Here is a 27,252-nt window from a genome sequence, read left to right on the forward strand (position 1 = left end):
ACATATTACTCTGATATTAGTAGTCAAACTTCACTGCACGGAGCCCAGATTCCCATAAAACAATTATGTGAAGAGTTTACTTTTTCTGTAATTTCTCTCTTTTGTCAATGCTCGGTGTTTGTTTGCAAAAGAATAGAGGCGTCAAGTGTTTATAGCTTCTGTTATTGATACCTTAAAGTTCTGATTGACATTTTTATGGAGTTTTTACAGCAGTTATTTTTAAGAAAATTATGTTTTTTTTAAGCAGTTCCACGCGTGGCATTGTTACTCTTGTTGGTTCTGTATACTGGATAAATAGGCATGGGAATGCCAAGAGTAGACATGGAGGGTTTGTGGGGCCTAAAATAAAAACAAACAATTAGGACAAAGCCCCTAAGAGCCAAGGTGAGCTTTTTAACCAGCCCGCCTTGCCACTTGGCTGCCTCTGTAGACGCAATACTTTGGCCAAAGCCTTATCTGCGCTTTATGATAGTTTTAGCATAACTTCCTTGCTTTAATACTTTTTCTATTAATAAAGCCAAGAATCATAAATACTTTAAGAGCCTTCTCAACTTACTCTGCCACCTTCAGAAGATTTGTGTGCATATACCCAAGATCTCTGTTCATGCATCCTTTTGAAAATTGTATCACTTGGTTAATATTGGCTCTTCTCATTCTTCTTAACAAACTACATAATTTCAGACTTCTGTGTTAAATTTCTTCTGTCGTGCCTGCCTATTTCGCCAGTCTCCTCATGTCGTCCAAAGAATCTTTTACTATTTTCCCCGTTGTTTACTACATTTTTGATTTTCATGTCAGTTGCAATAAAGGAAATAATGCCCTGTACACCAAAAATCTATTGAAAAGAGCAGTGGTCCTAATACCAGTCCCTGGGAACACCACTGTATAACAACCAGGCACCACATATTGGAAGTCAATGGAAAGTAAAATGGGTGGCCTGTTTGATCATGCCTGTTTACTGCTGGATGGTTTAGGTTAAAAATCACCCATGTGACATTAAATGATGTCCATTGATTTATTCCATCTGGGTTTTAGCATGTGGACTCTTGAGCTGCATTAAAGGTGAGGGACAGCTGCAGAATGTAAGTAATGCAACATTTATCTGTGTTGTACTAAAACTGAAGTTTTGGGGGCAGAGTTGCATTCGTGATACAATGGCAAGGGATAAAGGCTGGAAGATCAGCCACACTGGATCTCCTTCAGGCATCTCCTGGTGTCATTGAAGTACGATTTGAGTTGGTGAACCAACCAAGCCCTTGCTCATTGAGGAGCAATGTTTGCCACCGGACGATCAAAGAAATGGAAAAGCAAATAAAAGTGCATTTTAAAACACAATAAAAATCTTAAGAAAAGATAGCTCAATATGTCCCACACTCTAGGGCCACATTCTTGGAGATTTTAATACTTTTATTTATAGGTAGTGACAGACAGAATGGAAATCTCAATCGTAGTGCATTTCATGCTTTTTGAAGTTCAGTTTTTAGCTGTTTTCGACATTCCACCTGAAATTTGTCCCTTTGACCATCTCTAGTTACCACCTATATTTCACATCTACATTCACTTTTCCCTTTTTTTCTTCTGATTTCCTGATTGCTGTGCACAATCATGCACTCTAATTGACTGAACAATCTTGCCTGACCGATATTTTTTTCTGTTTTCCTAACAGCCTTATAGGCTGCATGGAAACAATGTAAAATATGTCTCCGGCCTAAGTGTCCTGTCCAGTGCCAGTATTTCTGTAGACATGACACATTCTGTTGACACAATGGATAAAAACATTCTTTTGGCTCAGTGGTTAAAAATATCTATGTTGGGTGCATCCATGACAAAACACTTCTGTTTCACTGCTACCAAGAAATTTGTTCAGGTTTATAAATAGACCAAGCTATGCAATGATAAAGAGCTATCAAAAATAGTGTTCTAAATTTGAAATGTACTCCATTTGTCATCTACTATCCCTGTATGTAACTATTACCTCTGCTATGCAGTAAGAAAGAGTTGCATTTATATAGCAATTTTCATGTTCTCAGGACATCCTAAAGTGCTTCGCGTCCAATGAAGTACTTTTGAATTGCAGCCACAATTATAATGTAAGAGAAAACCAGCAGCCAGTATGTACACAGCAAGGTACCATAACCAGCAATAAGGAAAATAACCAGATGACCTATTTTAGTGGTTTTGTTTGAGGGATAAATGTTGCCAGGGGATTGGGGAGAGTTTCCCTATTCTTTGAATCACGTAGTGGGATCTTTTACATTCACCTGAGAGGGTGGACTGAGGCTTAAATTTTTAACATCACATCTGAATGACAGGCACCTTTGACAGTGTAACACACCTCAGTGAAGTACAGAGGGAGTCAGCCTAGGTTATGTGTTCAAGTCTCTATGGGACTTAAACCCACAGTCTGCAGACACAGAGGCTTGTGTGCTACCACTTCACGATGAATGCTGCCCAGTGTTGTCTGATGAAGCCTTCTGATTTATCTCTCCTTAATTATTGTTGTAGAAATAAAAATGGCACCAAGCATGAATTGGATCATACTGAGGTGGAGTTGTACAGAATTTCTTCCAGTGGCAGGACAGAATTGAGATGACGGAAGGTTAACACATTTATCCTGTGTCCATTACTGTTGGAAGCAGCCATTCAATTCAGACCATATTAACATGTGTCAGTTGCCTCAGTTCATAGACAAAGAGCTGCAGCAAGGGAATTAAAACAAATCACCACCCAAGTGCCTGGTGTAGCCATACCTATGATCTTGGCTATCCATAGAGCTTTCTGCAGCCGAGAACGATGATACTTGCCAAAGGGCTGCATTTTGTGCACCCCCACCAGGTCTGTTTGCAATGCGGTGGGGGTGGGGGGGAAGCACATTAAGAAAACTAATAGAATATTATTGTTTATTGTGAGGGAAATTGAATACAAAGCTGGGGAGGTTATGCTTCAATTATACAGGATACTAGTGAGACTGCATCTGGAGTACTGTGTACAGTATTGGCCTCCTTATTTAAGGACAGATGTAAATGCATTAGAAGCAGTTCAGAGGTTTGCTAGACTAATACCAGGAATGGGCAGGTTGCCTTAGGGGAAAAGTTAGAAAGGGTAGGCTTGTATCCACTGGAGTTTCGAAGAGTAAGAGGCGACTTAATTGAAGCCTTTAAGATCCTGAGAGGTATTGACAGGGTGGATGTGGAGAGAATGTTTCCACTTGTGGAAGAATCAATAACTAGGGGTCACGGTTTAAAAATAATGGGTCAACCATTTCAGACCGAGATGAGATATTTCTCTCTGAGGGTCATGAATCTTTGGAACTCCCTTCCTCAAAAGGCACTGGAAGCAGAGTGTTGAAATATTCTTAAGGCAGAGGTAGATGAATAGGTTCTTGATAAGCAAGGGGTTGAAATGTTATCGGGGTTGGGGGTGTAAGTGGGAGAGTACAATTAGGTCACCCATGATCTTACTGAATGGCGGAGTAAGCTCAAGGGACCGAGTGGCCTACTCTATCTCTCCCCCACCACCCCAACCACTCCACAAGCCGCCACCCCCCCCCGCCCCGCCCTTTGTAAGTTTGTTATCTGTAAATGTTTTGCTTACATGGATATATTTTGTCCAATGTGCAATGCTTTCCATTTGTCTATTAGATTTAATTTGTCATCTGCCTCTCAATTTATGTGAAGGCCATAAAGCCCTCTGCAAATTCTTAGCTATTTCAGTGTCTATTGTCAAATTTGCAATCTTGGTTATTTTAAGCAAACAAGGAACAAAGATCAAAACACCTGTCCCTGGGAAGCTGAACTTGACATCTTTGTCTCCCTTTATTTTTGTCCCCTTCCCTCTACCCCACACTATCCAAAAGTAAACATCTTCCTCTAGCATTGTTGTCTATTTTTAACCAATGTTTTAAATCCAGTCTTATACTTGTATTTCATACAACCTCCTGAAAGTTCTAATAAATTGTCATAGTTGACTGTAGGAGAAATACTCTTATAACTGCCTTAAATGTGTCCTTAAAATGGAGGTATTAGGAATGGGTAAAAGCTAATTAACTGTGAAGACTTGCACAAGCTAAAACTTCCTTATGGGGTTAGAAAATTAACCGCCCAGACTACATGTCCATTGAGTCAATATGAAGATGTCCTGCTTTATATGAACACGTTTTTACATTAAAGTCTTCAGTCCTCAGTATGGTTCTAGTCATTTTGGTCACTTTTCTACTCAATGGTGTACAAATTCCTTGTCTAATATTTGTGGAAGGTGTTTTTGTAAAATCGAAGTGCATCTGCAGCAAAGAGACCAAAAGGGTTACAGATGTTAAAATTGTACATCAATACTAGTATGCCACTTGGATTCCCTGACAGTAAGAGAGTGAGATTAAAACAGCTAGTTCAGATACAGCTATCAGCACAGATGGTAAATTTACCCCAGACAAAGGATTGAGGAGGACGGCACAGTACCTCCAGACTAAGGTTCATTACTCTGAAGTCTTGAAAGGTTGCTACTGTCCTCTGAGGGGGAAGCTAACTATCCATGCCAGCTCATAAGGTTGAGGATGTGCAAGTTCTGGAAACTTTAATTATAAGCGTATAGATTTTATCCATTCTAATGGTATTAACTTGTCAGCTATCCACGAAGTCTAATCTAAATTAATCTCACCAATTTACGTCAATCACAGCCACTGATTTCAACCCTACAGTTACCAGCAAGTAGCTGATGCTGAACTGCTATGACATAATTGACATAATACCAACTATCTTGGTAACCTTTGGTTCATTTCGTCAATTAACCCTATATACTATTTATTTCTATTGTCCGTGTTTAAGTCTTGCTAACTAAAATCCAATTCTAAGGTTAATAAACAACTGTTAGTTTATGGCTTTAACATTTGCTTTGATTTCAATGGTCAGACATAGGAACATAGGGCAAAATGGCCCACTCCTGTTCTTTCGCACCTGCTGTGTCATTCAGTAAGATGGCTGATCTGATTGTGGTCTCTCCCCACGTTCCTGTCTGTGCCCCATAACCCATGATTACCTTGTCTATCAAAAATCTGTCTAACTCTGTCTTGAATAAATTCAATGACCCAGCCTCCACTGCTCTGTGGGGAAGAGAATTCCTCATACTAATGATCAGCCAGATAAGGCTCAATTGACAGCATACTGACCCCTGTCAGTCAGATGTGGATTGAAGCACCACCATTCCAGAAACCTAAACACATAATTTAAAGTGATCGGCAAAAGAACCTGTTACACTATAAAGAGAAACTTATTCCATATCTTAACCAATTGTTATATGAACAACCTGATAAAGTGGTGATACAAATTCAATGATGGGTTTCAAAAAGGGGAAAAAAGAAATATGGGGAAAGAGGTGGGGAGGAGGTTTAACCACATTTTTTAAAGAGGCGACTAAGGTGATGGACAGGAGAGTGTGTGTGGTTGCTGTTTATATGGATTTCCAGAAGGCATTTGATTTAAAAAAATAAAATAAAATACTGGGAAAACTCAGCAGGTCTAACAGCATCTGTGGAGAAAAACATAGAATTAACATTTTGAGCCTGTATGACTCTTCTTCATTTGAAGAAGAGTCGAAAGGACTCGCAACGTTAACTTTTCTTTTTCCCTCCACAGATGCTGTTAGACCTGCTTAGTTTTTCCAGCATTTTCTGTTTTTCTTTCAGATTTCCAGCATCCGCAATATTTTGCTTTTATCTAGGCATTTGATAAAGTCCCCCAAGGAACTGTTAGGTTCTTGGGCTTCAATTGAAGCTGTGTTTGGGCCTCAACTATTCACTATTTATTAATGACTTTGGTGATGCAAGAGAAAATGACATATCCAAGTTTGCTGATAACACAAAGATAGGCAGCATTGTAAGCAGTGTAGGTGGAAGCATAAAATTGCAAAGTCCTATTGATAAATTATATGGGTAAGAATGTGGCTAATGGATTGCAGTGTAGGCAAATGTGAGATCAAGGATAAAAGTGTATATTTCCTAAATGGTGAAAAGCCGGAAGTAGTGGAGCTCCAAAGAAACTTGGTGGTTTATATGTATGCATCATTAGAATGTCATGAACAGGTACAGGAAATAGCCAGAAAGGTTAATGGTATGCTGGCCTTTATGTCTAGAACTAGAATATAAGGAGCTAGAAGTTATGCTACAGCTTTGCAAAGTTCTGCTTGGCTCTAGGGTGGTGAGAGCAGTTCTACACACTACATCTTAGGAAGGATACATCTTAGGAAGGATATATGGGCCTTGGAGGGAATGCAGCATAGATTTACCTGGACTCCAATGGTTAAATTACAAGGAGAGATTACACAAACTGGGGTTCAATTCCTTCGCATTTGGAGTTTTAAGGTGCAATTTGATCAAAGCAATTAAGGGAAACAGATGGTTTTTGCTGGTTGAGGAATCTCAGACCAGCGGGCATAGTCCCAAAAAGAGCCAGAGCTTTCAGGAATCAAGTTAGGAAATACTGCTGCAGGAAAGGGTGGTAGAAATTTAGAACACTCCTCCACAAATGGCAATTGATGTTAGGTTAACATCAGCTTTTTAATTAAAGCACAATGTACCCTTCAGATGATGTGTGCCAGGCGAACCGAATCAACGAGAGAAACTTGGTTGTGCTATCACAAAGGTTTTGCAGTTTGTATTTATTATGAGAAGATGCGCACTGAATTCAGAAATAACGAGTCCACCAAGACCTTTAGAGATTTTAAAAATTAAATTAAAATATTTATTAACAAAAATGATTTCAAACATATACATAAGACTACAAATTACTTGCTACTATAACAACTCTGAAAATTCTTAATTAACCTGACTCCCATTTACACATCCCCTTTAAGGCAACAGTCCAAAATAGATTTTAGATTTTAAACAAACCCAGCAAGTTAACACAGTACCACTTGACAGTGGAATTTCACGTGCCTTCCCCAACTTCAGTTACTTTATATTGCAGACTAACGCACAAATGGCTGGAGGCTTCTTGAAGGCTGTGTCACACATTCCTGTTAGATCTTACATGACCCCCTCCTGATATAGCCTTTCATTCTCCTTTTATATATGTTTCTCTGTCTTTAATATGTAAATTCTATTGTTCCATATGTCTTTGAAACTGTATCTTCCTCACAATATAAAAACTTTCATGCTGCCAATATTATAGGTAACCTTTTGGGAAAAATAAACACATTCCTTGGCCTTGCTTATCTGACTAGTTGTAAACAGTCTAACATCCCTTTGAAATTCAAACAATCCCTTCACTTATCTAAAAATGCAAATTCCCTTCACACCTTACATGCTAAACCAGCATCTATGTTTACTCAGTAGCATTTCAAGCACATTTCTACACCTAGCTTATTTTGATGATTTCAAGCTTGCAGGCTACTTGACTCCAAATGTAATTAAATCACACAGGAGACCCAACTATATTCGCACCCATAAACCTATTTTACAATAAACCAGAAACTGCAGCCCTATCTGCTCTCCTTCAGGAGGATGTAAAAGATCCAATGGCACCATTTTGAAAAAAAAACACATATTATCCCCAGTCCTCTGGCTGTAATCAATATCACACAACAGATAATCTGCTCGTTATCACATTGTTGCTGTGGGAGTTTGCTATACACAAATTGGCTACTGCATTTCCTACAGTACAGCAAGGACTACACTTCAAAAGTACTTCACTGACTGTAAAGTGCTTCGGGATGTCCTGTGATCATGAAAGGCTTTATATGTTGTGATGAAAGTATAAAAATTATACTGAAAGGTTATGTGAGTGGGTAAAGACTCGGCAGATGGAATATAATGTGGGAAAATGTGAGGTTATGCACTTTGGCGGAAGAATAGAAGAGCTGAATTTGGGGGTCTTGGTGCATGAATCCCAAAAAGCTAGTATGAGTTCAACAGGTAATAGGGAAGGCAAATGGAATGTTGGCCTTTATTTCAAAGGGAATGGAATATAAAAATAGGGAAGTCTTGCTAAAACTATGCAAGGCACTAGTTAGACCACACCTAGAATACTGTGAACAGTTTTAGTCCCCTTATCTAAGGAAAGATGTACTGGCATTGGAAGCAGTCCAGAGAAGGTTCACTAGATAGATCCCAGGTATGCAGGGATTTTCTTAGGAGGACAGGTTGAGTAGGTTGGGCCTGTACTCATTGGAGTATAGAAGAATGAAGGGCAAACTTATTGAAACATATAAGATTCTTAGGGGGCTTGACAGAGTAGACGATGGATTATTTTTCTTGTGGGAGTGTCTAGGACCAGAGGGCATAATCTCAGAGTAAGGGGTTGCCCATTTAAGACAGAGATGAGGAATTTCTCCTGAGAGTGGTTAATCTGTGGAATTCTTTACCACAGAGGGCTGTAGAGGCTGGGTCATTAAGTCTATTCAAGGCTGAGATAGACAGATTTTTTTTATCAGTAAAGGAATCAAAGGTTATGGGGAAAAGGCAGGAAAGTGGAGTTGAGGGTTATCAGATCAGCCAAGATCTCATTGAAAGACAGAGCAGATTTGACGGGCCGAATGGCCAATTTTGCTCCTACGTCTTATGGTCTTATGCCCAGGTGGTGAAGTAGAAAATATTACTAGTGCATTAATGACCCAAAAGTGTTAACTTGTATCTAGACTTCGGTCTAATGATCTGCCATGATTGTCACTGTGATCTCAATTAGTTCAACATAAATTAGGTATTCATTGCAATCACTGGTAATAAGCACATGATTGTGAATGAAAATACTTTCTAAATAATCAGAAAATATTGTCATTCTTATTTGGAGCTGAGGCACTTAATGTCCCCGAACTTGACTTGGGTTGTCCTTATCTGCTTCAACCCAGGGAAGAACATAGTATTGAAAAAAACCTTGCTAGATCATTCAGCTCCACTTCCTTCCCTTCTAAATTATACCATATAAATCTGTCAGTCCTCCTTTTGCTATTCATCCTATGTCCCTAAAATTCATGCCCATCTTCTGGGATGATCATCTTAGTGTCACCTATGTTTTAGTGATAACACTCTCAACTCTGAACCAGACCGGGGTGTTTCGACCTCACTCCAGATATTTGAGCACCTAAGCTAGGATGACACTCCAAGTCCAGTACTGAAGGAGTGCTGTATGTTGAGAGTGTTGTCTTTGGAATGAGATGTTAAACCACCTCTTGGATGGATGTAAAAGTTCCCCTGGCACTCTGTGAAGAAGAGCAGAGAAGTTCTCTAGGTATCCTGGCTAAAATTAAACCCTTATCCAACATCTAAAACGGATGACTTGGTCATTTAGTTTTTGATGTTTGCGGAACCCTGTTGTACACAAATTGGCTGCTATGTTTCTACACAACAGTGACTTCATTTCAAAAGTGCTGCCCTGCCTGCGCAGCACTTTGTGATGTCCTAAGGGTGTGAAAGCTGCTATGCAAATGCACGTCTGATTGTTTTATCTTCTTTTCAGTAATATGGACAACAGAAGTGTAGCGCAACCAAGCTGCCATAATAGCCTTCAGTCACTCAACTGCTTTATGATGCGAATTTTACATTTCAAAGTCACGCTATTTAGTAACAAGTACAGCTTTGTTGCTGTATAAAATCAAGTCCTGCCTCTCCTCGGCAGTTGATGTGTTGATGTTTGTCGTTGCCTCTACTTTCTCAAGTGAAGACCTAATTCAATTAATGCTGTCTTGCAGGCTCCTCGAATGGGTACATGTATAGGAGTCTATTTGCCGTGTCTACAGAACATTCTGGGAGTTATCTTGTTCCTGCGCTTGACATGGATTGTGGGAGCTGCAGGAATCTTCGGGTCCTTCTGGATTGTCTTCATGTGCTGCGCTTGTGTAAGTTGGAAGCTAATGGGATTCAACCACTGAAACTTCTTTAAGAAATCATTTGCTTTTGAGAATTAGAATTATAAAGAATCATTACCCTGATAAATGGGATAGCAGGTCCAGTACTTTGAATAACAAGTTCTGTCAGAAGGTTCTCAAAAAATAAAAATTTGCAGAGAATGTTCGTCACTGAAAGATTTTCCAAATAACCTCCTCTGCTATGTATCATGTTCCCAGCAAATGTACCTCGGGCCATCTGTCCCATTGTGATAGAATTTTTAAAAATGAATATTTGCTGCTAAACGCTGATTCTGCTTTTCAGACTTGAGTCTGAAATATGCTACTGATCAGAGCTCAAATTCAGTTTAATCGGTGCTGATATAATAAAAATGGGTTTTGGTGTTCGAAATATCATATTGACTTTGTTATCCTAAGGCTACTAATTTTGTCTACAAATTGTCCAGTATCACTATGGTATGAATTGTAAGGAATTTAATACCACTAGGGCACGAACCATAAAGGTGCAGCATTGCTATCGTATGAATTGGTGAGTTAGTGTCACTGTAATGTGAATTTTATGACTCTTGTCCTGGATCCAACCACCCATTTAAAATTTCCAATGCTTGATTGTTACAGGGTTCTCTATGAATATAAATAAATGCTATATTCTAAACTGGATCAGATGCAGAGATTGCTACTTTTGAGTCAGTCCCATATGCGTTACAGATCTCATAAGCTGGTTTGCTGACATGTAACATCCAAAGCAGTCATGTGCTGCTGCCTTGTTCATGCTTCGTTCCCAGTGTAACACTCAATATTTTGAAAAGCCCCATAGCTATTTGAGTAAATAGCGTCACTAATCAATTGAAGAAGAATAATTCAACAGTTCTGTTGGCTTCAGTGCCATTTTAATCTGCACAGAAACTGAAATTAGCCCCACACTGCCCCCTCTCACTCCCTGTTAGTAATGATCCAACTTCATTTTGGCCTGGTCTTGTTAATAAAAATAACTTCACTGAATAGCAAGAGATTATTAAATTCAGCACTGCCAACTTCTGGATTTCAGTATGTGGGAAAGAATCATGATTGGTAAATTAAAACGAGCAGCAAGTGCATGAGAACACCATCAATTCCCAAGTTCCCTTTCAAGTTGCATACCATCTGGACTTGGACACATTGCCATTCCTTTGTTTTCACTGGTTCAAAATCCTGGAACTTCACACATAACAGCATTGTGAGAACATTTTCACACACATGGTAGTGGTTCAAGGAGAAGGTCACTATCACCATCTCAGCAGCCCCAAGATGTGGGCAATAAATGTTGGCCTTGCCAGCAATGGCCACAACGTGAGAATGAATAGATTTTTTAAAAGCAGCTCTGTAACTAAACCATTACTGGTAATCTCCTTCACTTGCTGATTGCTGTGTATCTTTCTGCACTAAGGCCAAGCTAATTTTCACTGGATTTTTCTCCACAGACCTTGCTGACTGCAATATCGATGAGTGCCATAGCAACCAATGGAGTGGTGCCAGGTAATTGAACCCTTCTTATATAAAAGCCTTTCCTGGGAGGCAGCAACTTACATTATCTATATTAGTAGATGATATATGGCATTGCTCATCAGTGGAGCAGTTTTTTTGACTAGTTTCCAAAAGCAAAACATGCTCTAACTGTTTCAGCTTTTGGGCCCCACATATGTAAATGGACATCAAGGTTGTCCAGTCCACTGGGTGCCAGACCCAGCCACAGCTCCTTCAATTTGAATAAAGTCTTAGTGACAATTTGATTTTTATAGCATTTGCAATTTACTTTAACTGATTCAAATTTTCAGTTGTTGCTTTTAAATATTGAACTGTTGAAAAGTACATGTGAAGATGATTGCATGTGCACGGGGTGTTTTTCTGAAGCACCAGCAGCTGCTGGAACATACAAGGGTCCTCTGCATCCAGCACCATTGAGGAGATGAAGAATATTAACTCTCTATTCATGAACACTGATGAAGAATATTAAATCTGTTCACGAACACTGATTTTTTTTTTGAGAGTTAATTGTTTGGTATGTGGATGAGCTCTTCCAGTGTATTGGCCAACATTTCTCCCTCTGTCAAGATTATTTGATTATGATTTAATTGTTGTTTGCGGGACCTTTTAAATAAAATTTAGCCACCTCGTTTCATGTCTTACAACACTGACAACACATCAAAAATAGTTCATTGGCTGTGAAATGCTTTTAGACACCTTGAAATTCTATTTTGTAACACTTTACTAAGAGCCTATTAAATACAGGAACATTTAACTTCAATATTCTCATATGTCATTGCAAGTTCCACCTACAGCTTTTCTTCTCAGCGCTTCAACCTTTTGTAAATCCTCTGGCTTAACTTCTAAATGTTTCCATCATTTCACTGCTACAGGCCTCTGGTACAATTATCGTATAATTGATTCTCTCCTTCCCCCTTAATTCCACCAAATCTTTAAAGGAGTTCCGCAATTTTCTGAAACACACTTAACAACATTAACAGTTTTTGTACTGGAAGTTCATAGAATTATATGGATATTAGTCTATGATGATGGCGATACACCAAAAGCAGAAGCAAACCACTAAACCCATTGTGCCTGTGCCAGCTCTTTTAAAAGAGTTAATCAACCATTTCCATTCTCCTGATAGTTCCCTATAGTCCTGCAAACTTCTGTTTCTGAAGTGTATACCTAACTTCCCTCTTAAGCTGTTGTTTTCCTGTTTGCCCAGAAATTGCTTTGGTATCTGGGAGACCTGCCCCATTTTTTTGGCCAAGAACCACACTCAAAATCCTGATTTTAGCTATTACACATCAAATAAATTATGCCTTTCCTTTCTTCTGTGCAAGCCATGATTCAGTGGTAGCTCTCTTGTCTTTGAGTCAGAAGGTTGTGGGTTCATGTCCCACTCCAGAGGCATGTGCACAAAATCTTTCATGACACTGTGCAGTGCAGTAATGAGGGGCTGTTGGACAGGTGGAGGTGCCACCTTTCAGAGCAGCTGTTAAACTGGGGCTTTATCTACTCTCTCAAATGGATGCAAAACACCCCATGGCAATATTTCAACGTAAAGATGGGGTGTTCTCCCCAGTGTCCTGGCCAATGTTTATCCCTCAACTGATACCACTAAAATAAAATATCTGGTCACTATATTGCTGCTTGTTTGCTGCATTTCCTACATTACAAGTTACTACATTTCAAATATAATTCATTGGCTGTAAAGTGCTTTGGAATTTCCTGGGGGTTTGATGGATGCCCTATAGAATACAAGTTAGCCTGTTCATCCTTTGACACACTTACTGCCACCAGAGGTCAGATCAGCTAACAGCAATGAATTGAACCTAGGGAGAATGAGTAAATTAGCTGTCGAGGAGCCTCAACTCTGGCTTTTGATTGGGATTTAAAATAAAGACTAGACAATAATTTTGGTGATAGGTGAACAAGAAATACATTTCTCATATGTTTTAATAGAGAAAACAAAGACTTGTATTTTTATATAGTGCCTTTCAGTACCATAGTGCTTTAAACAAATTAAGTTTATTTTGAAGCCTAGTCACTTGTTATATAGGAAACACAGCAGCCAGTATGTGGACAATAAGCTCCCACAAATATCAATGAAATAAATTACCAATTTAATCTCTTTTATTGATGTAAATTGAAGGATTATTATTGACCAGGACACAAGGGAGAACTTCTCTTTGTAAGAATAGTGCTATGGAATCTTTTATGTCCATTTGAGAGGGAAAATCACCTCAATTTAATGTTTCATCTGAAAGAAAGCACCTCCAACAGTGCAGCACATCTTCAGTACTGCACAGGATTTTGTGCTGGAGTCTCTTGGGGTGGTACTTAAACCATCAAGCTTCCGCCTGAGAGGTTACAAATGCTACCACTGAGCCATGGCTGACATGGTGAAGGATGCCATATGGGTATCGCTAGGAACTTTCTTGGACCTGTTTCCATAACTTAGTTTGATGTGTAGCATAACCTTTGTTTACAAGCTTAAATGCAGGGTACCTACTATATTTGCAACATAGATATGGCAGTGCAGTAGAAGCAATTCTGAGGAAATTCCTATCCAAAGTCAATTACTAATAGCCAGTATTAAGTTTTAGCCTAAGCCTGTCTATCTTTGATATTGCTTATGCTAAAATGTTTTGTTTTCTCTGACCCACTTTATTTCTGATCAAAATTGTTCTCCTTTTCACCTTTCACCAACTCTCTCACACTTTTATGTCCCTTTTTCACAGCTGGAGGCTCCTACTACATGATCTCAAGGTCACTGGGCCCAGAGTTTGGAGGGGCTGTGGGCCTCTGCTTTTATTTGGGAACCACATTTGCTGGGGCCATGTACATCTTGGGAACGATTGAAATTCTACTGGTGAGTTGTAGCATTTTAGGAGCTGAGTCAAGCTCAAAACATTTGAGAAATTATAATTCTTTCAAAGCTGTATAAAAAATTTTTAAAAATATTATTGCAATATCATTGCATCAGAGGGTGGAGTAGACCATTCAGCCTCTTATGACTGTTCCATCATTAGATTAGATCATGGCTGCTCTCTGCCTTAAATAGGCTGAAGTGCCTGGAGTGGGTCATGAACACTCAACCTTCTAACGCAGAGGTTTGAGTGTCATGGGTTGACTCCCAGGGTACTTAATTCAGCTTCTGAAGATAGCATCTATTGTTGGTTCACAGTGTCTTGGGCACTGCTAGTCCCCTGGTATCTGACCTGAATGGGCGTTCTTCACGAGCTGAAACAGGGATTCCCTGGGTAGCAGTAAGGGACAGGATCCCTAACTAATTTTAGCCTTCCAGAGCTGATTAGTTAGTTAGAATCTCCTGTCCCTTGTATTGGTTTACAGTAGAAGGGTTTTCTACTTGTTCAAAACACTTAAATATTTCCAAGCATAGTCTTTGAACTCCAGAGTATTCTGTCACGATTAACACAGAGGCATGAAATTACTATTTTAATGAAAGATGAGTTCCTCTGTAATTAATGACCTAATGAAATTGTATCCTCAGTAATTGCAGGTTTCAAAGTCACACATACATTTGGGTTAATTAGGAGGTTGTTCATTATCGAGAAACGCCAAAAAAAAACCCCTCATTTCTCCTTTGATTTATATAAAAAGAAAGCTTGCTTGTTCCAATATTCTCCAGGCCAGTCTCCTGCTTTATCTTTGCATCCATTAAATGGAGCACACACCCAAAAGCTCTGCCATTATCCGAACTCGTCAGTTCCCATTCACCTGTCGCCCCGTGCTCACTGACCAACAAAGGTAAGGCCACGATTTTAAAAATTTTCATGCTTGATTTCAAAGCCCTCAATGGCCTTTGTGTTCTACATCTGTAAACGCCTCCAGCCCTACAATCTTCAGATGTGCTCCTCCAATTCTGGACTCTGGCACATCCCTGCAATTCTCTCTGTTAGGATTTCTGTCTGTCTGTGCCGCTGTCTGTCTGTGCCGCTGTCTGTCTGTGCCGCTGTCTGTCTGTGCCGCTGTCTGTCTGTGCCGCTGTCTGTCTGTGCCGCTGTCTGTCTGTGCCGCTGTCTGTCTGTGCCGCTGTCTGTCTGTGCCGCTGTCTGTCTGTGCCGCTGTCTGTCTGTGCCGCTGTCTGTCTGTGCCGCTGTCTGTCTGTGCCGCTGTCTGTCTGTGCCGCTGCCTGTCTGTGCCGCTGCCTGTCTGTGCCGCTGCCTGTCTGTGCCGCTGCCTGTCTGTGCCGCTGCCTGTCTGTGCCGCTGCCTGTCTGTGCCGCTGCCTGTCTGTGCCGCTGTCTGTTTGTCTCTATCGCCCGCTCCCCCTCTGTCTGTGTCTCTGTCTGTCTGTCTGTCTCTATTGCCCGCTCCCCCTCTGTCTGTCTGTGTCTCTGTCTGTCTCTATCGCCCGCTCCCCCTCTGTCTGTCTCTGTCGCTAGCTATCGCCTGCTCCCCCTCTGTCTGTCTGTCTGTCTGTCTCTATCGCCCGCTCCCCCTCTGTCTGTCTCTATCGCCCGCTCCCCCTCTGTCTGTCTCTATCGCCCGCTCCCCCTCTGTCTGTCTCTATCGCCCGCTCCCCCTCTGTCTGTCTCTATCGCCCGCTCCCCCTCTGTCTGTCTCTATCGCCCGCTCCCCCTCTGTCTGTCTCTATCGCCCGCTCCCCCTCTGTCTGTCTCTATCGCCCGCTCCCCCTCTGTCTGTCTCTATCGCCCGCTCCCCCTCTGTCTGTCTCTATCGCCCGCTCCCCCTCTGTCTGTCTCTATCGCCCGCTCCCCCTCTGTCTGTCTCTATCGCCCGCTCCCCCTCTGTCTGTCTCTATCGCCCGCTCCCCCTCTGTCTGTCTCTATCGCCCGCTCCCCCTCTGTCTGTCTCTATCGCCCGCTCCCCCTCTGTCTGTCTCTATCGCCCGCTCCCCTTCTCTGTCTGTCTCTATCGCCCGCTCCCCTTCTCTGTCTATCTCTCTCTCTCTCTCTCGCTCCCCTTCTCTGTCTATCTATCTCTCTCTCTCTCTCTCTCTCTCTCTCTCTCTCTCTCTCTCTCTCTCTCTCTCTCTCTCTCTCTCTCTCTCTCTCTCTCTCTCTCTCTCTCTCCTCTCTCTCTCTCGCCCTCCCCACCACCCCCCCGTCTCTCGCCCTCTCCCCCCCCGTCTCTCGCCCTCTCCCCCCCCGTCTCTCGCCCTCTCCCCCCCCGTCTCTCGCCCTCTCCCCCCCCGTCTCTCGCCCTCTCCCCCCCCGTCTCTCGCCCTCTCCCCCCCCGTCTCTCGCCCTCTCCCCCCCCGTCTCTCGCCCTCTCCCCCCCCGTCTCTCGCCCTCTCCCCCCCCCGTCTCTCGCCCTCTCCCCCCCCGTCTCTCGCCCTCTCCCCCCCCGTCTCTCGCCCTCTCCCCCCCCGTCTCTCGCCCTCTCCCCCCCCGTCTCTCGCCCTCTCCCCCCCCGTCTCTCGCCCTCCCCGTCTCCCCTCTCCCCCCCCGTCTCTCGCCCTCTCCCCCCCCGTCTCTCGCCCTCTCCCCCCCGTCTCTCGCCCTCTCCCCCCCCGTCTCTCGCCCTCTCCCCCCCCGTCTCTCGCCCTCTCCCCCCCCGTCTCTCGCCCTCTCCCCCCCGTCTCTCGCCCTCTCCCCCCCCGTCTCTCGCCCTCTCCCCCCCCGTCTCTCGCCCTCTCCCCCCCGTCTCTCGCCCTCTCCCCCCCCGTCTCTCGCCCTCTCCCCCCCCGTCTCTCGCCCTCTCCCCCCCCGTCTCTCGCCCTCTCCCCCCCCGTCTCTCGCCCTCTCCCCCCCCGTCTCTCGCCCTCTCCCCCCCCGTCTCTCGCCCTCTCCCCCCCCGTCTCTCGCCCTCTCCCCCCCCGTCTCTCGCCCTCTCCCCCCCCGTCTCTCGCCCTCTCCCCCCCCGTCTCTCGCCCTCTCCCCCCCCGTCTCTCGCCCTCTCCCCCCCCGTCTCTCGCCCTCTCCCCCCCCGTCTCTCGCCCTCTTCCCCCCCCGTCTCTCGCCCTCTCCCCCCCCGTCTCTCGCCCTCTCCCCCCCCGTCTCTCGCCCTCTCCCCCCCCGTCTCTCGCCCTCTCCCCCCCCGTCTCTCGCCCTCTCCCCCCCCGTCTCTCGCCCTCTCCCCCCCCGTCTCTCGCCCTCTCCCCCCCCGTCTCTCGCCCTCTCCCCCCCCGTCTCTCGCCCTCGTCCCCCCCCGTCTCTCGCCCTCTCCCCCCCCGTCTCTCGCCCTCTCCCCCCCCGTCTCTCGCCCTCTCCCCCCCCGTCTCTCGCCCTCTCCCCCCCCGTCTCTCGCCCTCTCCCCCCCCGTCTCTCTCCCTCTCCCCCCCGTCTCTCCCTCTCCCCCCCGTCTCTCCCTCTCCCCCCCCGTCTCTCGCCCTCTCCCCCCCGTCTCTCGCCCTCTCCCCCCCCGTCTCTCGCCCTCTCCCCCCCCGTCTCTCGCCCTCTCCCCCCCCGTCTCTCGCCCTCTCCCCCCCCGTCTCTCGCCCTCTCCCCCCCCGTCTCTCGCCCTCTCCCCCCCCGTCTCTCGCCCTCTCCCCCCCCGTCTCTCGCCCTCTCCCCCCCCGTCTCTCGCCCTCTCCCCCCCCGTCTCTCGCCCTCTCCCCCCCCGTCTCTCGCCCTCTCCCCCCCCGTCTCTCGCCCTCTCCCCCCCCGTCTCTCGCCCTCTCCCCCCCCGTCTCTCGCCCTCTCCCCCCCCGTCTCTCGCCCTCTCCCCCCCCGTCTCTCGCCCTCTCCCCCCCCGTCTCTCGCCCTCTCCCCCCCCGTCTCTCGCCCTCTCCCCCCCCGTCTCTCGCCCTCTCCCCCCCGTCTCTCGCCCTCTCCCCCCCCGTCTCTCGCCCTCTCCCCCCCCGTCTCTCGCCCTCTCCCCCCCCGTCTCTCGCCCTCTCCCCCCCCGTCTCTCGCCCTCTCCCCCCCCGTCTCTCGCCCTCTCCCCCCCCGTCTCTCGCCCTCTCCCCCCCCGTCTCTCGCCCTCTCCCCCCCCGTCTCTCGCCCTCTCCCCCCCCGTCTCTCGCCCTCTCCCCCCCCGTCTCTCGCCCTCTCCCCCCCCGTCTCTCGCCCTCTCCCCCCCCGTCTCTCGCCCTCTCCCCCCCCGTCTCTCGCCCTCTCCCCCCCCGTCTCTCGCCCTCTCCCCCCCCGTCTCTCGCCCTCTCCCCCCCCGTCTCTCGCCCTCTCCCCCCCCGTCTCTCGCCCTCTCCCCCCCCGTCTCTCGCCCTCTCCCCCCCCGTCTCTCGCCCTCTCCCCCCCCGTCTCTCGCCCTCTCCCCCCCCGTCTCTCGCCCTCTCCCCCCCCGTCTCTCGCCCTCTCCCCCCCCGTCTCTCGCCCTCTCCCCCCCCGTCTCTCGCCCTCTCCCCCCCCGTCTCTCGCCCTCTCCCCCCCCGTCTCTCGCCCTCTCCCCCCCCGTCTCTCGCCCTCTCCCCCCCCGTCTCTCGCCCTCTCCCCCCCCGTCTCTCGCCCTCTCCCCCCCCGTCTCTCGCCCTCTCCCCCCCCGTCTCTCGCCCTCTCCCCCCCCGTCTCTCGCCCTCTCCCCCCCCGTCTCTCGCCCTCTCCCCCCCGTCTCTCGCCCTCTCCCCCCCCGTCTCTCGCCCTCTCCCCCCCCGTCTCTCGCCCTCTCCCCCCCCGTCTCTCGCCCTCTCCCCCCCCGTCTCTCGCCCTCTCCCCCCCCGTCTCTCGCCCTCTCCCCCCCCGTCTCTCGCCCTCTCCCCCCCCGTCTCTCGCCCTCTCCCCCCCCGTCTCTCGCCCTCTCCCCCCCCGTCTCTCGCCCTCTCCCCCCCCGTCTCTCGCCCTCTCCCCCCCCGTCTCTCGCCCTCTCCCCCCCCGTCTCTCGCCCTCTCCCCCCCCGTCTCTCGCCCTCTCCCCCCCCGTCTCTCGCCCTCTCCCCCCCCGTCTCTCGCCCTCTCCCCCCCCGTCTCTCGCCCTCTCCCCCCCCGTCTCTCGCCCTCTCCCCCCCCGTCTCTCGCCCTCTCCCCCCCCGTCTCTCGCCCTCTCCCCCCCCGTCTCTCGCCCTCTCCCCCCCCGTCTCTCGCCCTCTCCCCCCCCGTCTCTCGCCCTCTCCCCCCCCGTCTCTCGCCCTCTCCCCCCCCGTCTCTCGCCCTCTCCCCCCCCGTCTCTCGCCCTCTCCCCCCCCGTCTCTCGCCCTCTCCCCCCCCGTCTCTCGCCCTCTCCCCCCCCGTCTCTCGCCCTCTCCCCCCCCGTCTCTCGCCCTCTCCCCCCCCGTCTCTCGCCCTCTCCCCCCCCGTCTCTCGCCCTCTCCCCCCCCGTCTCTCGCCCTCTCCCCCCCCGTCTCTCGCCCTCTCCCCCCCCGTCTCTCGCCCTCTCCCCCCCCGTCTCTCGCCCTCTCCCCCCCGTCTCTCGCCCTCTCCCCCCCCGTCTCTCGCCCTCTCCCCCCCCCGTCTCTCGCCCTCTCCCCCCCCGTCTCTCGCCCTCTTCCCCCCCCGTCTCTCGCCCTCTCCCCCCCCGTCTCTCGCCCTCTCCCCCCCCGTCTCTCGCCCTCTCCCCCCCCGTCTCTCGCCCTCTCCCCCCCCGTCTCTCGCCCTCTCCCCCCCCGTCTCTCGCCCTCTCCCCCCCCGTCTCTCGCCCTCTCCCCCCCCGTCTCTCGCCCTCTCCCCCCCGTCTCTCGCCCTCTCCCCCCCCGTCTCTCGCCCTCTCCCCCCCCGTCTCTCGCCCTCTCCCCCCCCGTCTCTCGCCCTCTCCCCCCCGTCTCTCGCCTCTCCCCCCCGTCTCTCGCCCTCTCCCCCCCCGTCTCTCGCCCTCTCCCCCCCCGTCTCTCGCCCTCTCCCCCCCCGTCTCTCGCCCTCTCCCCCCCCGTCTCTCGCCCTCTCCCCCCCCGTCTCTCGCCCTCTCCCCCCCCGTCTCTCGCCCTCTCCCCCCCCGTCTCTCGCCCTCTCCCCCCCCGTCTCTCGCCCTCTCCCCCCCCGTCTCTCGCCCTCTCCCCCCCCGTCTCTCGCCCTCTCCCCCCCCGTCTCTCGCCCTCTCCCCCCCCGTCTCTCGCCCTCTCCCCCCCCGTCTCTCGCCCTCTCCCCCCCCGTCTCTCGCCCTCTCCCCCCCGTCTCTCGCCCTCTCCCCCCCCGTCTCTCGCCCTCTCCCCCCCGTCTCTCGCCCTCTCCCCCCCCCGTCTCTCGCCCTCTCCCCCCCCGTCTCTCGCCCTCTCCCCCCCCGTCTCTCGCCCTCTCCCCCCCCGTCTCTCGCCCTCTCCCCCCCCCGTCTCTCGCCCTCTCCCCCCCCCGTCTCTCGCCCTCTCCCCCCCCGTCTCTCGCCCTCTCCCCCCCCGTCTCTCGCCCTCTCCCCCCCCGTCTCTCGCCCTCTCCCCCCCCGTCTCTCGCCCTCTCCCCCCCCGTCTCTCGCCCTCTCCCCCCCCGTCTCTCGCCCTCTCCCCCCCCCGTCTCTCGCCCTCTCCCCCCCCGTCTCTCGCCCTCTCCCCCCCCGTCTCTCGCCCTCTCCCCCCCCCGTCTCTCGCCCTCTCCCCCCCCGTCTCTCGCCCTCTCCCCCCCCGTCTCTCGCCCTCTCCCCCCCCGTCTCTCGCCCTCTCCCCCCCCGTCTCTCGCCCTCTCCCCCCCCCGTCTCTCGCCCTCTCCCCCCCCGTCTCTCGCCCTCTCCCCCCCCGTCTCTCGCCCTCTCCCCCCCCGTCTCTCGCCCTCTCCCCCCCCGTCTCTCGCCCTCTCCCCCCCCGTCTCTCGCCCTCTCCCCCCCCGTCTCTCGCCCTCTCCCCCCCCGTCTCTCGCCCTCTCCCCCCCCGTCTCTCGCCCTCTCCCCCCCCGTCTCTCGCCCTCTCCCCCCCCGTCTCTCGCCCTCTCCCCCCCCGTCTCTCGCCCTCTCCCCCCCCGTCTCTCGCCCTCTCCCCCCCCGTCTCTCGCCCTCTCCCCCCCCGTCTCTCGCCCTCTCCCCCCCCGTCTCTCGCCCTCTCCCCCCCCGTCTCTCGCCCTCTCCCCCCCCGTCTCTCGCCCTCTCCCCCCCCGTCTCTCGCCCTCTCCCCCCCCGTCTCTCGCCCTCTTCCCCCCCCGTCTCTCGCCCTCTCCCCCCCCGTCTCTCGCCCTCTCCCCCCCCGTCTCTCGCCCTCTCCCCCCCCGTCTCTCGCCCTCTCCCCCCCCGTCTCTCGCCCTCTCCCCCCCCGTCTCTCGCCCTCTCCCCCCCCGTCTCTCGCCCTCTCCCCCCCCGTCTCTCGCCCTCTCCCCCCCCGTCTCTCGCCCTCTCCCCCCCCGTCTCTCGCCCTCTCCCCCCCCGTCTCTCGCCCTCTCCCCCCCCCGTCTCTCGCCCTCTCCCCCCCCCGTCTCTCGCCCTCTCCCCCCCCCGTCTCTCGCCCTCTCCCCCCCCCGTCTCTCGCCCTCTCCCCCCCCCGTCTCTCGCCCTCTCCCCCCCCCGTCTCTCGCCCTCTCCCCCCCCCGTCTCTCGCCCTCTCCCCCCCCGTCTCTCGCCCTCTCCCCCCCCCCGTCTCTCGCCCTCTCCCCCCCCCGTCTCTCGCCCTCTCCCCCCCCCGTCTCTCGCCCTCTCCCCCCCCCCGTCTCTCGCCCTCTCCCCCCCCCCGTCTCTCGCCCTCTCCCCCCCCCGTCTCTCGCCCTCTCCCCCCCCCGTCTCTCGCCCTCTCCCCCCCCCGTCTCTCGCCCTCTCCCCCCCCCGTCTCTCGCCCTCTCCCCCCCCCGTCTCTCGCCCTCTCCCCCCCCCGTCTCTCGCCCTCTCCCCCCCCCGTCTCTCGCCCTCTCCCCCCCCCGTCTCTCGCCCTCTCCCCCCCCCGTCTCTCGCCCTCTCCCCCCCCCGTCTCTCGCCCTCTCCCCCCCCCGTCTCTCGCCCTCTCCCCCCCCCGTCTCTCGCCCTCTCCTCCCCCGTCTCTCGCCCCCTCCCCTCTCCTCCCCCGTCTCTCGCCCCCTCCCGTCTCTCGCCCCCCCTCCCCCTTCACTCTTCCTCCCCCCCTGCCCCGTCTCACTCCCCCCTCCAGCCCGCCCCTCTCTGGGCTGAATTTTGCTGCTGGTGAACAGGGGGCGGTGTTCCCACCGACATCATCCCGCCCCATTTACATTTTCAGGAAGGCGGGGCCGCAGCAAAATCAGCTGTGTGCCCGCCGTCCTGTCAATGGCCAATTGAGGCCATGGGCAGGATCATTGAAACAATTAAAGGACCTGCCCGTCCAACCTTAAGGTTAGTGGGCAGGCCAGGAGCCCCGGCAGGGATTTGAAAAAACATGGAACCTCATCCAGCAGCGGTATGAGGTTTCATGTAGGCGTTTAAAAAGTTCAATAAAGTTTTAGTGTAATTTATGAACATGTCCCATCTCATGTGACATTGTCACATGAGGAGGACATGTTAAGGATTTTTTTTTCTATTTTTAACGTTCTTAAAATTGTCAGTGATCTCCCTGAGGCAGCACTTAGCATCATGGAGATGTGCGCTCTTTCATACACATGTGCGAAAGTGTGCACTCGCTTTTGGGGAATACACCCCCCCCCCCCCGCACAGGAAGCGCTTAGCGTTTTTCGCCAGACGTCACGCTGGGCGGGCCTTAATTGGCCTGCCCATGTAAAATGGCGACGGGGCCCGCTTCTCTGGCGGGGATCGGCTCCCGGGATGGGCCCGCCTACCTGACAGGCAGAAAATTCTGCCGTCTCTCTGTCTGTCTCTCTCTCGCTGCTGCTCCCACCCCTTTTGTGCCTGTTGCCAAAATATTGTAAGTTATAGAATGGTGAATCAGTGGGCTCTCTGGGTCTAAGTGCACAACTTTTCTTCTAGACCTACATTGTTCCAAGTGCAGCTATATTCAAAGCAGAGGATCCCAGCCAAGAAACCAGTGCCATGCTGAATAACATGAGGGTCTACGGCACATGTGCAATCACTCTGATGGCCACGGTGGTATTTGTCGGAGTCAAGTACGTCAACAAACTGGCTCTGGTTTTCCTAGCCTGCGTCATCCTTTCTATCCTTGCCATCTATGCAGGGGTCATCAAAACTGCCTTCAATCCACCTGACTTTCCGTAAGTACATCCACCCATCGGCCACCTCGAAGTAGCTGCTTCGAGCATTCTTCAAGAGCCTTGTCATTTTCGAATGAAAAATAAAATGTAACACTTTGGTCTCGATAATATAGATTGGAAATAAAAAATCATATCTATTTTCTATCGCATAGGAACAGCTTTTATGTGAAGTGCTTTGTAACATCACCCCTGAACAGCCTAACTTTAATAATAAGATATAACCCCTTCGTTCTGAACTCTCTCACCAGAGGAAATAGTTTCTCTCTATCTATCCTATCAATTCCTTTAATCATCTCAAAACCTTTCATTAGATTACCTCTTATTCCTCTGTACTTGAAGGAACACAAGCCTGATCAATGCAATTTATTATCATAATTTAAACCTTTTACCCCTTTCAATTTATTTCCCCTCCTCAAGGTGCTAGATGTTGCTGTGGTGCATATTCACATGTGCCTTTCCCAAGTTGAGGGCTCCCATTGTCCACCGAATCATTCCTTAGTATCTTAACAAGAGGGGACACAAAATGGGTCAGGTTGGAGAAACAGTCACTCTCAAAAACTATCGTATTTGCCCTTTTTAAAATGACCAGTCATGTTGGGACAGCCCACTGTTCCCTCTCTTTTTACTCAACTCTTTGCTATTATGTATGTCATGCTGCTTGTCTGACATCCCATGAACAGCAAATTCCTCCAATTACATATTAGGAAGACTCAAACCCTTGTCTTCAGTCCCCACCACAAACTCCACACCCTGACCTATTTCCTTCATCCCTCTCCCTAGCAACTGTCCAAGGCTGAACCAGATTTTTCACAACCTTGGTGTCGTATTTAACTCCCGAAATGATCTTTGAACCACAGATCCATGTCATCATAATGACCATTTATATCTACCTCTGCAACTTCACCCCTGCCTTAGCTCATCTGCTAGTGAAACCCTCATTCATGACTTTGTTACCTCTAAACTTGGCTGTTAAAATGCACTCCTGGCATCCTCATTTCTACCATCAATAATCTTGAGATCACCCAAAACTCTGTTGCCTGTGCCCCAACTAGCACAAAAACCCATTCACCTGGTTAAGCAATGCCTCAATTTTAAAATTCTCATCCTTGTTTTCAAATATGTCCATGGCTTCGTTCCTCACTCTCGCATCCTCTCTAGCCCCACAGCCATTTGAGATATCTCCTTTCCTTTAATTCTGGCCTTTTGAGCATTCCCAATTTTAACTGCTTCACCATTGGGCAGTGAGCTGTGGAATTACTTCCCTAAATCTCTTGCCCCTCTACCTCTCTTTCCTCCTTTAAAGATACTCCTGAAAAGCTACCTCTTTGCCTAAATCTTTGGTCATCTGTCATAATATATGGCTTGTTGCCATATTTTGTTTAATACTGCCCCTGTGAAATGTCTTATATGACATTAACAGCCCCATATAAAAACAAGTATTCTTGTTATTATAAGGCTGTGTATGTCTTTTGAAAAAAAACCCTAATTATGAACTTTATTATAACTCATCCAGTTGAGGTACTATTTTGACTAGAGCACTAAGTCCTGGGTCTGTATCCAAGGTTATGTGACTTTTAATCTCTATACTTTGGTGTAGAGTCTCAGTCTTTTGTTAATACACATCATTAGCTGATTTCACACAGTGGCCATGTGTTCCCAGTGCTGAAGCATAGATATGGGAGAATTGAGAACTTGCATGTACTGTACAGTACATTTGCCAAGATTTTTCTCTTGTGATTACACTGCTAAAACTGTGGCCAGATGATCATATCACTGATCCCAGTGAATTTCCCTGGGATAGTTTTTTTTTATTTTTGACCACCCTTCCCTCCTTGGCTATGATAAATATCTAGAATATGCTACTATTAAGATGATAGAAGCCAAGACATTGGGAGAGTTTAAATTCTTTTTGGATTGCAAATGGGATGGGCTTTGATGGGTTGAATAACATTTTCATCACCTTGACATATTATGGGGGGTAATTTTGACTTTGGGTGATAAATCGATTCAGCTGCCCCTTGCACGTATGTCTCTCCCATTCCATTGACTTCAATGGAAATGACAATCGGGAGAGACGTATCTGAATCGTGATCACCCCAACTCACCATTATGTTCTTAGGTTATGGATGTAGAAATAGAAGAATGTTTGCAGCAATCTGATCTCCTACTCTTGTGACCAAGTGACTCCATGTTCACCCATGTTCTTGTCTTTATATTTTTCACATTGCCATTTTATGCATTACTATATTCCTCCCTTCCACAGCCTATGTATGCTTGGAAACCGGACTTTAGCCTGGCAAGCTTTTGATGTGTGTGCTAAGTTTAGTACTGAAGGCAACCAGACAGTGACAACTCAGCTTTGGCAACTCTTCTGTGATAGTCCCTATCTCAATGCCACCTGCAATGAATACTTTAATCTCAACAACGTCACAGTAATTCAAGGGATTCCTGGTATTGCAAGCAATGTAATAAATGGTGAGTATTTATCAGAAAAGCAGATATTCTAGCAGTTGCTTGAGGAGAATGTTTTCATGAACAGGTCAACCTATGGCATGAGTCAAAAACATATTTGAAAGATTGCCTGCCGCACCTCTTAAAGAGTGAAGATTCCTCCATATAAACCAATGTTGCACTTTTTGTCATAGCTCTAAATAAAAAAAGTTTGAAGATTAGACTTGATCTTGTGGGTACAATTGCTAAAGTAGAAGCAAAATATTGCAGATGCTGGAAATAAGGGACAAAAGCAGAAAATGTTGGAAAACGTCCAGCTAGCCTATAGCATCTTGAGAGAGAAAACCAAAGTTAATAGGCTGGAGACTCTGTGCGACTTTAAAAATGGCAGCCGGGTCCCAATTCCAGGATTCCTGACCCCATTTCCAATATGCCCAATTTTAGTCAGTACGAGGTAAGGGTGCAGGTTGGTGCAAGTCGTGGGCCCACACTCTGCAATCCTGACCTGGCCAGCTCCAATGCAGGGTTAGGCATCTCCTAGGCCATCTCAATTTTCATGGAGTTGGGCCAGCTTTTCAATGAGTTGTGGCTCACGGTCCCTTAGAGATGTCATGAACCATAGTCTGGATGAGTGAACCTTTTGAAAGTTTAAAAGGTCTTACCTATGCCCCTCCACCTAGTGCCCCCCCCCCCAAATGGCCCATCCTTGCCAAACCATGCCTATCCACCTGTCCACAATGGTCATTTGTACCCTCCATGCCAAACTATGGCACTTCAATGCCCATTTACCAAGTATGTACACTGTACTGAACCAATGAACCCTAAAGTAACAATGTGTGATAAAGCTTTTTTTTTAAAAGTCTTCATTCATAACATTCTTACAAAAACCCTTTTCCTGCAGCCCTAAATGTGTCAATCAACCAATTCTTTAAAATATCAAGATCAGAAATTGCAAGCACTTGACACCTCTTTATCTTGTGTAAATAAGCATTGAGTAATTGAGAAATAGATTTGAGAGAGAAAGCTGTCAATCAAGCAGTGTTTTCCCTTGAGTACAGGTGTTACAGACTAACACATGCTTGGGCTGTCAGCCAAGAATGCCTAATGAGGCTATTCTTCTGATGATGCCATGTATTATTCTGAAGAGATTCAATCTGAATGATGCAACATAGGAAGGGGGCATTTGGTTCATGGTCTCTATGCTGACTCTTTGAAAGAGTTCTCTGAATAGCCCCAGTCCCTTGCTCTTTGCCCATAACCAGTTCTGGTGATTTTTAAAAATACATCTCTGATGAATTTTTCTTTGCATTTTGTAACTACCATTGTAAATGTGTCTGGGTCTAATAGTGACTCTACATCTTAGACCAAAGGATTTTTCTCTCTGTCCATTTAGTATTCAGGAATATAGAATCAAGTTGAACTGTGGTATAACAAATATAATATTATCATTGCCCTCTGTATACTGGTCTCCTGCATTAATACAAAATATAAATTGTTTTGGAATACCTTGAGGCTCAGCTGACGTGCCAGCGACAATAAACACCTACACCTACTCGCATTTTT

The 27,252-nt window shown here is 48.8% G+C and overlaps 1 protein-coding gene across 3 annotated transcripts in view; it reads left to right on the forward strand.

Moving 5' to 3' along the window:
• LOC121275944 (solute carrier family 12 member 7-like) overlaps positions 1-27,252 on the forward strand; it is a 465,011-nt gene that overhangs the window by 166,971 nt on the left and 270,788 nt on the right. For all 3 annotated transcript variants that reach the window (XM_041183838.1, XM_041183839.1, XM_041183841.1), the window contains exons 4-8: positions 9,676-9,822; positions 11,292-11,346; positions 14,082-14,212; positions 22,997-23,238; positions 25,502-25,713. In XM_041183838.1, coding sequence (XP_041039772.1) covers positions 9,676-9,822; positions 11,292-11,346; positions 14,082-14,212; positions 22,997-23,238; positions 25,502-25,713 — 787 coding nt within the window. The remainder of the gene's footprint in view (positions 1-9,675; positions 9,823-11,291; positions 11,347-14,081; positions 14,213-22,996; positions 23,239-25,501; positions 25,714-27,252) is intronic.

Source organism: Carcharodon carcharias, chromosome 3 (assembly GCF_017639515.1).
Source record: "Carcharodon carcharias isolate sCarCar2 chromosome 3, sCarCar2.pri, whole genome shotgun sequence".
NCBI lineage: Eukaryota > Metazoa > Chordata > Chondrichthyes > Lamniformes > Lamnidae > Carcharodon > Carcharodon carcharias.